Source organism: Erinaceus europaeus, chromosome 3 (assembly GCF_950295315.1).
Source record: "Erinaceus europaeus chromosome 3, mEriEur2.1, whole genome shotgun sequence".
Classification (NCBI taxonomy): domain Eukaryota; kingdom Metazoa; phylum Chordata; class Mammalia; order Eulipotyphla; family Erinaceidae; genus Erinaceus; species Erinaceus europaeus.
The window spans coordinates 96908491-96922057 of NC_080164.1; the positions used below are offsets into that span (position 1 = coordinate 96908491).

Here is a 13567-nt window from a genome sequence, read left to right on the forward strand (position 1 = left end):
AATAATAACTACAACAATAAAAAGGGCAATAACAACAAAAAAATTTTAAAGCAAGCCAGCTCAGCTGAAAGTTCCCAGTGACCAAATGACAACGCAGAGAGCAATAAAAATTCTCTATAGTGTGTGTATGGAGGGGTGGGGGAGGGCAGGGGCTGGGGGTTGAGCACAGTTGAGGCCACACATTACTATTCACAAGGGCCAGAGTTCAAGCCTCCAGCCCTTATCTGCAGGGGAGAAGCTTCACAAGTGGTGAACCAATGCTACAAGTGTCTCTGTCTGTATCTCCCCTTCCTTTCTCAAATTCTCTCTAACCTGGGAAGACAGCATAAATGGTTATGCAAAAGGTTTTCATGCCTAAGGCTCTGAGGTTCCAAGTTCAATCCCTGGTACCACTGTAAGCAAGAGCATTGAGCAGTGCTCTGGTAGTATCTCTCGTTACAGCATTAAAAATATTTATTAAAAAAGGGGGGTGTGTGCTGTGAAGCCTGGGAGGTAAGAGCAGTGAACAGTCTACTGGATCTGGAAGCAGAAAGTCCCAAGTTTGACCTCTTGTATCCCACATACCAGAATGGGACTCCGGTGTTCTCCTTCAGTATCTTCTGTAAGTAAATAAATGAAAATTTAAAAGTAAAATAAATCAAAGTTACCTGTTGGGAATGCCAACAACCCACCTGGCAAGACACCCACTTGGCCAAGGAAATGACACAGGTTCCACCCAAGGGTTCACTATGGGGAGGTGATGTGGCAATGGAGGAAGTAGTTTGGATGCTGTGGAATTGCTCTCTCAACTTTATCTACCTGCAAAGTTGTCCTGGAACCACAAAGTCTCCAGAGCTGCAGCAATAACAAAGTTACCTGTGTTAAGTGTAACAATTAGGAGGAATTAGGTGTGTGGGAAAGCCCCTGGTCCCCACCTGCAGGGGAAAAGCTTCTGGAGTGGTGAAGCAGGGCTGCAGGTGTCTCTCTGCCTATCTCCTCCTCCTCTCTCAATTTCTCTGTATCTAAAAATAAACAAATATATAAATGTAAGCATTGAAAAGCAGAGGATACATATGTATTCTGATACTTTGTTGTTTCTTGTCACCTGTTTCAAACTGATGTCCTCTGAACTTGCTCTCATCTTCCATAATCTTCCATCGCCAAGACTTACCACTTTGACTTCGACTCTTTTAAATCTTCTCTACATTAGCTGCCGTCACCCACACCTTCTCAGCATTATCAAAGCAGTCTAATTCATTTCCCCACCACATACATTTAGCCTGAGCACTTTTTCTAAAATAACAATTTTCCCCACAGAATATTTTTTTAAGCCAGAGCACTGCACAGCTGACTCATGTTGGTGCTGGGATTGAACTTGAAAATTCAGAGCTTCAAGCATGATTAGTCCTTTTTCACAGCCATTATGCTGTCTCACCACCTCACCCGTTTTGTTTTTTTAATTAAAAAAAAAACCCTACAGAAGCATAATCCATACCAAAAAAAAGATTGACATATTTCATTTATTTTCAAACTGAGGGGGGGGTACCTACAAAAGAGTGGGGAAGGGCCAGGCAGTACACACAATGTGAAGGACTTGGGTTCAAGCCCCTGGTGGCCACCTGTAGTGGGAAAGCTTCATGAGTGGTGAAGCAGGCTGCAGGTATCTCTCTGTCTATCTAGTAATAAATAAATGAAAAAAAAAAAAAAGTAGGGGAGGGAGCTGGCAAAGTTCTTGAATTCTTGAACACAAAAGGAAAATTTAAATGACAAAATTGGGGTGGCTGGGTGGTAGGTAGCACACCCAGTTAAGCACACGTTACAAAAGGCAAGGCTGGTACCAGGGTTCAAGCCACTTGTCTGCATTACAAGAGGAGCTTCATGAGTGGTGATGCAGTGCTGCAGGTGTTTTTTGCCTCCTCCTTCCCTCTGTATTCCTCTTCATTTCTATCCAATAAATAAAATTTTTTTAACTTTTTTTTTCAACCAGAGCACTGCTCTGATGCTAATGACTGAATCTAGAACCTCAGAGCCTCAGGCTTTGCATAACCATTATACAACCTCCCCGGCCCTAAAAGACAAACTATAAAGCATCAGTTTCATGCCAGAGGTTCCTGGTTCCATCCCCAGCAACGCATGTACCAGAGTGGTGTTCTGGCCTGCTTCTCCCTATCATGTGTAATAAAACAGATCTTGGGGGAAGTCGGGCGGCAGCACAGTGGGCTAAGCGCACATGGCGCAAAGCACAAGAACCGGCATAAGGATCCCGGTTCGAGCCCCCGGCTCCCCACCTGCAGGGGAGTCGCTTCACAGGCGGTGAAGCAGGTCTGCAGGTGTCTTTCTCTCCCTCTCTCCATTTCTCTGTCTCTGTCCTATCTGACAAGGACGACATCAAGAACAGCAATAACTACAACAAGAAAACAAGGGCAACAAAGGGGAATAAAAAATTAATATTAAAAAAAAAAAAACAGTGGGTTAAGCGCAGGTGGCGCAAAGCGCAAGGAGCGGCATAAGGAACCCAGTTCAAGCCCCCGGCTCCCCACCTGCAGGGGAGTTGCTTCACAGGTGGTGAAGCAGATCTGCAGGTGTCTTGCTCTCCCCGTCTTCTCCTCCTCTCTCCATTTCTCTGTCCTATCCAACAACTACAACAATAAAACAAGGGCAACAAACAGGAATAAATAAATATTAAAAAAAAAAAAAACAGATCTTGGGCTGAAGGTAGTATAGCAGCTATGTGTGATTCTCATGCCTGAGGCTACCAGGTTCAATGCCTACCACAACCTTAAAGCAGAGCTGAGCAGCTCTGGTGAAAATAAATACTCTGTTCCTGCTGTTACTGTCTTGTCCACTGCTGTATCCCAGGATCCATTAATACTGTTCCTGGCAGAGCAGGTGCCAGGAACATTTAAGAGAGAGCCAAATGTATCAAAATACTTTCTTGAATACTTAGAAGTTTGGTGGAGCTATACCCTGTAATCTTAGTCTTATAACCCGCTATTAATCACAAATAAACAATGAAGGGAAAAAAAGCCATATAAACACATACATAGTTTGGGATGGGGGCTGGCTAACAGCTCACCCCACTGAGGGTACAGTTTATCATGAGCAAGAATGAACTCAGGCTTGAGCTCCTGCAGCCACATGGGAGCCCCTACACAGGGAAAGCTCTACAAGCAGGAGTGGTGCTGTGCTGTCTCTCCTCTCTCTCTGACTCCCTTACCTGTATCTCCAAATAAATAATAATAATAGTAACCCTTTAAGTCCCCAGCACCACCATAAACCAGAGCTGAGCAGTGTTCTGCTGGGAGGAAGGGAAAAAAAAAAGTCTACCACAAAAATTCTTTGCAGAAAAATAAAGCATTGCATTGGCTTTACATGAATGGCAAACTCATGTTTACAACTCTGTTTTTTTAAAATATATATTTCTCTTTTGTTGCTCTTGTTTTTTTAAATATTTATTTATTCCCTTTTGTTGCTTTTATCGTTGTAGTTATTATTGTTGTTATTGATGTCCTCGTTGTTGGATAGAACAAAGAGAAATGGAGAGAGGTGGGGAAGACGGGGAGAGACAGAAAGACACCTGCAGACCTGCTTCACCTGCAGGTGGGGAGCCAGGGGCTCGAACCGGGATCCTTACGCCGGTCCTTATGCTTTGTGCCACAAGCGCTTAACCCACTGCACATACCACCTGACTCCCACTGCTCTTGTTTTTCTGTTGTTGTAGTTATTGATGTCGTCATTGTTGGATAGGACAGAGAGAAATGGAGAGAGGAGGGGAAGACAGAGGGGGAGAAAAAGATAGACACCTGCAGACCTGCTTCACCGCCTTGTGAAGTGACTCCCCTGCAGGTGGGGAGTCAGGGGCTCCAACCCTTACTTACACTGGTCCTTACTTACTTACACTGATACTTACGCTGGTCCTTGCGCTTAGCGCCACGAGCACTTAATCCGCTGTGCTACCGCCTGACTCCCTACAACTCTTAAGTTTTAAAAGTCTGTTAGTTGTGAACACAAACTAACAGACTTTTAAAAACTGTCCTTTAATCCCGAGTTGAGACCTCTATAATCAAAGTCTAATGTGAGATAAACAGTAGTTTATTAACATGTATTCACAGGAGGTACTAAGAAAAACTTTCTTTAAAAAAAGAATTTATTTATTCATGAGAAAGATAGAGAAAAAAAGAACCAGACATCACACTGGTACATGTGCTGCCAGGGATTGAACTCGGGACCACATGCTTGAGAATCCAATGCTTTATCCACTGCACCACCTCCCGGACCACTAAGGAAAACTTCTCAGATAGCCAAGCCACTTCCTTAAGTACCACTATAGCTAAAGGTTTAAAAAAAAAAAAATCTGTCTACATGATGATATGCAAATTTGATTCATTGCCCTGTCTGTATCAGTTATGCCTCTGGTTGTCTCCCTAGTAAACAGATCTTTTACAACGAAAGACAACGGGGATGGGAGGGGTGTGCACCAATAATGTAAATTACAGGGGGAGGGGTTATGTAGATTTAACTGGAAGGTTTCTCCAGTAAGAAGTTCCTGGGGGTTAAGCACACATGGCAAAAAGTGTAAGGACAGGTGTAAGGATTCCAGTTAGAGCCCCTGGCTCCCCACCTAAAGGGGGGTTGCTTCACAGGGTGAAACAGGTCTGCAGGTGTCTTTCTCTCCCCCACTTCTGTCTCCCCTCCTCTCTCAGTTTCTCCGGTCCTATCCAACAGCAGTAACAATAACAAGGGCAATAAACATGGGAAAAAAGCCTCCAGGAGCAGTGCATTCCTAGAGCAGGCACCACACCCCACTGTTAACCCTGGAGGGAAAAAATTTTTTTTTTCTTGTGACTATCACCATTCTCTTGCTGGTAAAAGTAGCCTTGTACAGAGATGCTTCAAAAATGACAGTTACAGAATTTTCCCTTCTATTTCTCAAAATAATCTTATTTTAAATATGATTATTTATGAGAAGACAGAATTGGAACAGCATAGCATCAACCTGCCACATGAAATGTTGGGGATTGAGCTCAGAACCTCAAGCTTTCATGCCTAAGCACTTTATCCACTCTGCCACCTCACAGGCTGCTCAAAGTCTTTATGCCAAAAAGGGCATAATCTAGGGTGGCATACCCATCTACATCTCAAACAACTATACAACCCCTTATCCCTGTGTCCATGTGGGCGGCTTAGTTCTAGAATGCACAGGCCTTGTAGAAACAGGACATAGTATCATGTAACTCATACCCAACTTTCCATGATTTCTGCCCACAGTACAATATAAACATAGCATCAGCATGTAACCTACACACAATTTCCCATATGCTTTTTGACCATATAGTAAAACTGCCCAAAAAGAACAATTTCATTGAGACTTTTAAGAAGTTGTAATACGTTAAAATTCAGAACATTTTAAATCTACATTTAAATCATTAACCAGTGCCATAATACTCAATGTTATTTATTTTTATTTTTTTTAAGTGATATACTGTAGCACCAAAGCTTCCTTTAATGCTGTGGTGAGTGGGCTAGAACCCAAGCAGCACACCGGATAAGACATGGCATTCTCCAAAGGAGCTATTTGGTCGGTTTTTTTGTTTTTGTTTTCTTTTAAACCACAGCACTGCTCAGCTCTGGTTTATGGTGGTGTGACTTTGGAACCTCAAGCATACCTCTTTGCATAACCATTATGCTATCAATCCCCACCCCTCTTTTTTCTCTTTAACCTGAGCATATTCTTTGTTTTGTTTTTAAGGAGAGGCGGAAGGCGGAGTTCCTCTTTTTTTTTTTTGCCTCCTGGGTTATCACTGGCTTGGTGCCTGCACTACAACTGCTCCTGGAGGCCATCTTTCTTCCATTCTTGATGCTGCTGTTGTTGGATTGGACAGAGAAAAATGGAGAGAAGAGGGGAAAACAGAAAGAGGGAGAGAAAGATAAGACATGTGCAGACCTGCTTCCCTGCTTGTGAAGCGACTCCCCTGCAAGTGGGAAGCCAGAGGCTTGAACCGGGATCCTTACGCTGGTCCTAGCGCATTGTGCCATGTGTGCTTATCCCGCTGCGCTACCGCCCGACCCCTCCTCTCTTCTCTTTTAATTTCATTTATTTATTAGACAGAGAATCTGAGAAGGGAGGAGAGCTACAGAGGAAATGTGAGGGGCAAGGTGGTGGTGCACCTGGTTGAGCGTACATGTTACAATGTGCAAGGACCCAGGTTCAAGCCCCAGGGCCTCCACCTGCAGGGGAAAAGCTTTGGGAGTGGTGAAGCAGTGTTGCAGGTGTCTCTTTCCCCCGACCACCCCCTCTTTATGGATTTCCAGCTGTCTCTATCCAGTAAACAAAGATTTTAAAAAAATTAAGAGAGGGAATGAAACAAAGAGCCGCCAGCAGCCCTGCTTCACCACTCAGGTGGCTTTCCGGCTGCGGGTCAGAGTTAGGGTCCAGGTCTTTGTGCACTGTAATATGTGCACTTAACCAGGTGCGCCACCGCCTGGCCCCCACCAGAACATATTCTCTGCTTTAGATGGAGGTGCCTGAGGACTGAACCTGGGGCTCCAGAGTCTCGTCCAGGAAAGTCTTGCCAGCTGGATCAATTCTTTTTCTTTTCCTGAGCCTTCAGCCTTCCGAACGGTTTCCGCTGTGTGGCCACTCTGCGCCTGACTCAGTGCCCAGGATACAGTCCACACCAGCTTCTCTCCTCTCTCCCCCCTTCCAACGCTGGCTTTCCCCCAATGCCCCTCTGGCTAACCCCACAAAAGGCCCGCAAGCAGGGTGTCTCGGGACAGCGCGGGCCGCAGCAGCCTGGAGCCAGGCGCCCAGCAGTGCGAGCACCCAGGTCCCGCCACCTGCGTGGGTGCTGGGGCCCCGCGCCACCTGCCGCCCCGCCCACCGCGTGCAGCCACAACAGCGCATCGCGGCGGCCAATCACGGCGCTCCCCGCCCCCCCCCAGCTGGGGAGGCTCCTCGCAGCCGCGGTCAGTGCGACTCACTCCGGCACCCACCCGCTCCCCCGGTGCTCCCTCCCCGCGGCCCCGGCCCCCCCCAGCCTCCCCCCTCCCCGCCAAGCTGCCCACGCGGCCCCGGCCCGCTACCTGGTGGGCGCCGCCGGCCTCCTCAGCCCTCCGTTGAGGCTCCCCGCCTCCGGCGGCGTCGCGGGGCCCAAAGCGCCCGGTGCGGGCCCGGCCTCGCTCCAGGCCGCATCCCCGCTGGGGGGTGGGGAGGCGGCGGCGCCTTCCCGTGAGGCTTTGACCGGAGCCTTGCCGGCGGCGTTCAGCCCGGGAGACTTGGGGAAGAAGCTGTACAACGTGCTCTGTCGCGACATAGCGACGACCCGCGAGGACGCAGCGCGCGACGGACAGAGTGACTCTAGACCAGCCCGAGCATCCACCGCGCGGCGCCTGCTGGCGGGAAACCTGGGGGAGGTGCATTCCGACGGAAGGACGCTGCGCCCAGCGGCCAATCGGAGGGCTCCGAGCGTGCGACGCGGCGCTCGGCCACGCCCCCTCAGGGCGCCAGGCTACCTGGGAAGGGGAGGGGCCCGGGTGTCCGAAGGGCCTGGTCTGGACTGCGGAGAACCGGGCGCGGCCGTCGGCCTCTAGGAGAGAGTCTATTGGCCACAGGGGGCGCCCGTGTGCCGAGCGCGGACTCCACGGACCCCTGCTGCTGCAGTACCTGCAGAAGTGACTTATTTTCTTCTGAGAGCAGAGAGCCCAGAGCAAGTCTCCAGAGCTCAGGTTGCAATAGACTGAGCATGTTCATTGTTTCCTGCTTTCAAAGCGTTACGCTTGATAGAAACTTAATGAATGCTAAGCAGCAAAGACCCTTTAAAATTAAAATTTGGGGGTCGAGCTGTAGCGCAACAGGGTAAGTGCACATGGCGCAAAGCGCAAGGACCTTTAAGGATCCGGGTTCGAGTCCCCGGCTCCCCACCTGCGGGGGTGGGAGGGAGGGAGAGGGTCGCTTCACAAGCGGTGAAGCCCGTCTGCAGGTCTCTTTCCCCCTATCTTACCCTCTGTCGATTTCTCTCTGTCCTGTCCAATAACGACAGCCATAACAACAGTAATAACAACAACAACGATAAAACTACAAGGGCAATAAAAAGGAAAAAAAAGTGGTCCGGGAGGTGGCGCAGTGGCTAAAGCACTAGTCTCTCAAGCATGAGGTCCCGAGTTGGATCTCGGGCAGCACATGTACAGAGAGATGGCTGGTTCTTTCTCTATTCCTATCTTTCTCATGAATAAATAAATAATTTCTTTATTTAAAGGGGGGAGAGAATAGCCTCCAGGAGCAGTGGATTCGTGGTTCAGGCACCGAGCCCCAGCAATAACCCTGGAGGCAAAAAAAAAAAAAAAAGTTAAAACTTGCCAACTGCATAGAGTTTTCTTCACTGGTAACAACCCAAATCTTTTCACTTGGATGAATTTCTTAAATCCTGGATCAAGAAGGACCTAAGAGGTGGGCATATCAGGTACACAATCTTTGATCTAAACTTTCTTTTCATCCAGGTGAGTCTCAGAATGTATAATGTTTCAGGTTTTAGAAAGATAGCAGGATGTGGATAAAAAGTTCCTGTTCTCCAAATTCAACAAAGAAGTCGAGAGACTGATGTTTCTTCTTCTTCTTCTTTTTAATCTTTACTTATTCGATAGAGATAGCCAATATCAAGAGGGAGGGAGAGATAGGAAGAGAGACAGATACCTACAGACCTGCTTCACCACTTAAAAAGCTTTCCCCCTGCAGGTGGGGACTGGGGGCTGGAAACCAGTTCCTGTGCATTGTAACAAGTGTGCTCAACCAGATGCACCACCACCCAGCCCTGAGATTGACATTTCTTTGACTTTAATCCCAAAAGTGTGGAGTCCAGATCCCCAGAAACCAATCCCAATAAACTATGCTTGTTTAAACCTGTATAAGGTAATAAGCATTTTTTGCTTGGTTGCGGAATGCTGTGTTTTGACATACTATTTCCCTTTGATAGACAAGTAAGGTCAGCTTTCTTCCAGGTTTATATGAAAGGTGTGCTCTCAATTTTCTCTTCCAGTTCTCCAGCATGGTGCAGGACTAAGATGAAAAGGAGAATCTAGGGGCTGGGCGGTAGCACAGAGGGTTAAGCACACATGGTGTGAAGCACAAGGACCAGCCGCAAGGATCCACACCTGCAAGGGAGTCACTTCACAGGTGGTGAAGCAGGTCTGCAGGTGTCTATCTTTCTCCCCCCCCCACCTCTCAATTTCTCTCTGTCTTATCCAACAACAACAGCAGCAATGGCAACAATAAAAATAACAAGGGCAAAAAATGGGAAAAAATAGCCTCCAAGTGGATTTGTAGTGGCACTGAGTCCCAGTAATAATCCTGGAAGCAAAAGAAGAGTAGGGAAGGGGAGGAGAGGAGACCTATGTGGAACTTCATATCCACAAGCTCTGCCTCAACATCTGTGTGGGGAAGAGTGGAGACAGACTGACCCGGGCAGCCAAGGTGCTGGCGCAGCTCAAGGGTCAGTCCCCTGTGTTCTCCAAAACTAGATACACAGTGAGAGCCTTTGTCATTAGGAGAAATGAAAAGATTGCTATCCATTGCACAGTAACTGCTCCAAGGCAGAAGAAATCCCAGAGAAAGGATTTCTCAAGACACTGGAAACTGGCTTTGGGATCCAGAAGCATATCAATATGGGAATCAAATACGACCCAATCATTTATATCTTTGGCCTGGAATTTTTTTTTTCTTGGCCTAGACTTCTCCACTGTGCTACCTCCCAGACTACATGTGGCCTGGACTTCTCTGTGGTGCTGGGTAGGCCAGGTTTCAGCATCGCAGACAAGAGCAGAGCAGGCTGCACTGGAGCCAAACACAGAATCAGCAAAGAGGAGGCCATTTGCTGGATCCAAGAGAAGTATGATGGGAACATCCTTCCTGGCAAATAAACCCATTTTTTTCAAAAAAACCAATCAAAGGTTTTCAATGAAATTTTAAAAAAAGAGAGAAAGAAAAGGAAAGAAAGCCGTACTTTCACTCCATGAATATAGAGAACACCCCCTAAGAGTCTAGGGCAACAATCTGAAATCAAATGATATCTCTATAGCAAAAGAGTGCTTGTCCACACTAAATGGAATGAATAAAGATTTCATGGATCAGCTCAGGTCAAACTTTGCTTCCATGTGAGTGTGCAACAGAACTTTGATTAAGTATGATCAAGGACTGTGTCACAGACCCCCCCTGACAAGGATCTCCCTGACAAATTGATTTGAACTTTAAGTGAACTCTGTAATTGACCACACACCACCACCCCTTCCTAACGTGTATAAAAATAACCTGTTTGTGTGGCCCGGGAGGTGGTGTAGTGGATAAGCATTGGACTTTCAAGTGTGAAGTCCCAAGTTCAATCCCTGGCAGCACATGTACCAGAGTGATGTCTGGTTCTTTCTCTCTCTTCCTATCTTTCTCATGAATAAATAAAATTTAAAAAAAAGAACATCTTTAAAAATAAAATAAAATAACCTGTTTGCATTATTTCAGGGCTCACATGCCACTATAGGGAAGTGCATGTAACCCAGGCTTAAGCTTGCTTCAATAAAGGCTCTTTGCTTTTACATGTGATTCTGGCCTCCTCTCTGCGGGAACAGGATTTAAAAATCTGGGCATAACACATTCCTTAGTTCTTCATTACTAGCAGAAATGTTATACTGCTTTCAATTTTTCAATTTAACATCACTTTATTTCAGTTCTCCCAATGTTATATTAAGTTGAACTCTGTAAAATTACCAATATTCAAACTTTTTTTTTTTTTTGACAAGAACTCTACTTCGTTTGATTCAACTAAGTGTAATATAGTTCTGTTAGAGTATGGGACTTGGATGCCTGAGCTCCCAGAAAGCCCAGGTTCAGCCCCAGCACCATCACAAGTCAGAGTTAAGCAGTGCTTTTGTCTTTCTCTGTGCATGTAGCTCTCTGGTTCATAAAAATTAACTTTGTGTGTGTGTGTGTGTGTGTGTGTGTGTGTGTGTGTGTGTGTGTGTGTGTTTTTTACCAGAGCACTGCTCAGCTCTGGCTTATGGTGGTGCAGGGGAACCTTCAACTTTGGAGCCTCTGGCTCAAGTTTTTTTTTTTTTTTTTTCTTTCTTTCTTTTTTTAATGTGATACAAAGAGGATCAGAAGGAATGAGAGTTACTGGATAGAATTTTTTAATTTTTTTTTTTTTACATTTTATTTTAATGAGAGAGACAGAGAAAGACCAAGGTACTATTCAGCTCTGGCAAATGTTGATTACTACTGAGACTACTGAGCCTCAGGCAGTAAAGTCTTTTGCATAAGCATTGTGCTACCTCCCCACCCCTACCAGACAGAATTTAAGAGCTAGGCCTTAGATAGACTGAGAACCCACCAGCCAAGTAACTGAGCCATTATATTTATCTGAACTTATTTGATCTTTAATGGAAAAATGATAACAACTGTAGGTCAAATTCTGAGAGCTAGCTAAGTTCTTCCCACAAACTTCATTAAGAGTTAAACAGGGGGCGGGGGTGACAGCATAATGGTTATGCAAACAGACTCTCATGCCTGAGGCTCCTAAGTCCCAGGTTCAATCCCCCGCACCACCATAAGCCAGAGCTGAGCAGTGCTCTGGTGTTTCTATGTGTGTGTCTCTCTCTGCATCTCTCTCAAAAATAAAAAAAATTAATAAAAAAATTTAAAAAAAAAAAAAAAAAAGAGTTAAACAGGGACCCAGCAGTGCTGCACTGAGCTGAGCGGACATGTTACCAGTCCCCACGGCAGAAGGGAAGCTTCACCTGCAGTGAGGCAGTTATGGAAGCTGAGTGGTGGCACACCTTGTTGGGCCACATGTTAAAATGTGCCAAGACCCAGGGTTCTAGCCTCCAGCCCCTATAGGGAGAAAGCTTTGAGAGTAGTGAAGCACTGTTGCAGCTCTTTGTCTCTCTCTCATCTCACTCCTTTCCCTCTCGATTTCTGGCTGTCTCTATCCAGTAAGTAAATAAAGTCATTAAAATTTTTTAAAAAGAAATTCTCTCTCCTTTTTTTTTTTTTTTTTGCCTCCCGTTATTGCTGTGGCTCAGTGCCAGCACTATGAATCCACTGCTCCTAGAGACCTATTTATTTATTTTTTATTTTACTGGATAGGACAGAGAAATTGAGAGAGGAGGGGAAGACAGAGAGGGAGAGAGGCAGAGAGACACCTGCAGACCTGCTTCACTGCTTGTAAAGCAGCTTCCTTGCAGGTGGGGAGCCGGGGGCTAGAACCGGCATCCTTGAGCTTTGTATTATGTGTGCTTAACCCCGTGGCCACCACCCGGCCCCCATTATGTCTCTCTCTTTCTCTCTTCCTGTCTTCCCTTTCTCTCAAATGAAAAATTAACTAATTAAATAGTAAAAGAGCTAAATGTCCCCAGGGGTAGCAGGAAACCAGTATAGCTTCAAATTTGCATACCTGAGGTTTCCTCTTCAATCCCTAGTGTCATGCATACCAGAGGAGTACTCTGACTTCTAACTCCTCTCTCTCTCTCTCACTAAAGCTTGAACAAAAAAACAAAAAACAAAAACAAAAAAAAAGAAAGAAAGAATACAAGAGAAGAAAATGGAAGGAAAGGAAAAGAAAGGAAAGGAAAGGAAAGGAAAGGAAAGGAAAGGAAAGGAAAGGAAAGGAAAGGAAATAGTTTTGCTAGGAAAGTGGCTCTGCTAGTACAGAATAGGGCTTGCTTAGCTGAGACCCTGGGCTTGATCCCTTGTATCACATAGGACAGAGCAGTGGCCTGCCACCCCCACCTCTGAAAAGAAATAAATTATTTTGAAAGAAAGAAAGAAAGAGAAAGAAAGGCTGATGAAATAGTTTACTTGAATAAGGTGCTGCTTTGCCATGTGCATGACCCTGGTTCAAGCCCAGCCCCTACTACTACATTGAAGGAAGCTTTGGTGCTGTGATCTCTTTTACTCTTTCTCTCTCTGCCTCTGCCTGTCTCTATCTAAAAAGTAAACCACAGGAGGAGAAGAAAAAGGAGGAGGAGGAGGAGGAAGAGGAAAAAGAAAGAGAAAGGGAGGGAGAGAGGAGCTTTGCAGCCAGGGAGATGGCACGGTGATGCAGCAAAGGACTTGTAAGTGTGAGGTTCCGGGTTCAATCCCTAGCACTGTATATGCCAGATGAGTGCCTAGGTTCATTTTCTCTCTTGCTCTCATAAATAAATACATAAATAAATATTTAATGTATACAGTTTTAAAAAGTGGTTTATTATTTTTTTTATTTTTGAGAGAGATGCTGAGAGAAACACTAGAGCACTGCCCACATCTGACTTATGGTGGTGCAAGGGGATTGAACCTGGGACTTCAGAGCTTCAGGTAAGAGAGTCTCTTTGCATAACCACTATGATATCTAGCCCCACCCTTAAAAAGTGTTCAACGGGACTGGGGAGATAGCATAATGGTTACACAAAAGACTTTCATGCTGGAGACTTCAGGGTCCCAGGCTCAATCTCCATTAACACCATAAGCTGAGTGGTGTTTTAGTTAGACAATAGAAAATATAATAATGATGATGATGATAATAGGGGCTGGGTGGTGGCATGCCTAGTTGAGCATGTACATGTTGCAATG

General features: G+C 45.7%; 1 protein-coding gene and 1 pseudogene across 2 annotated transcripts in view; one reads left to right on the top strand and one right to left on the bottom strand.

Moving 5' to 3' along the window:
* The window catches only part of MSH6 (mutS homolog 6), a 29879-nt gene extending 22485 nt beyond the window's left edge, over nucleotides 1–7394 (bottom strand). For both annotated transcript variants that reach the window (XM_016194274.2, XM_007537023.3), the window contains exon 1: nucleotides 7063–7394. In XM_016194274.2, the coding sequence (XP_016049760.1) occupies nucleotides 7063–7292 (230 nt within the window). In that variant the 5' untranslated portion in view covers nucleotides 7293–7394. The remainder of the gene's footprint in view (nucleotides 1–7062) is intronic.
* A 1519-nt stretch (nucleotides 7395–8913) lies between these two features.
* Nucleotides 8914–9942, top strand: LOC103126155 (large ribosomal subunit protein uL5-like; annotated as a pseudogene).
* The last annotated feature ends 3625 nt before the right edge of the window (nucleotides 9943–13567 follow it).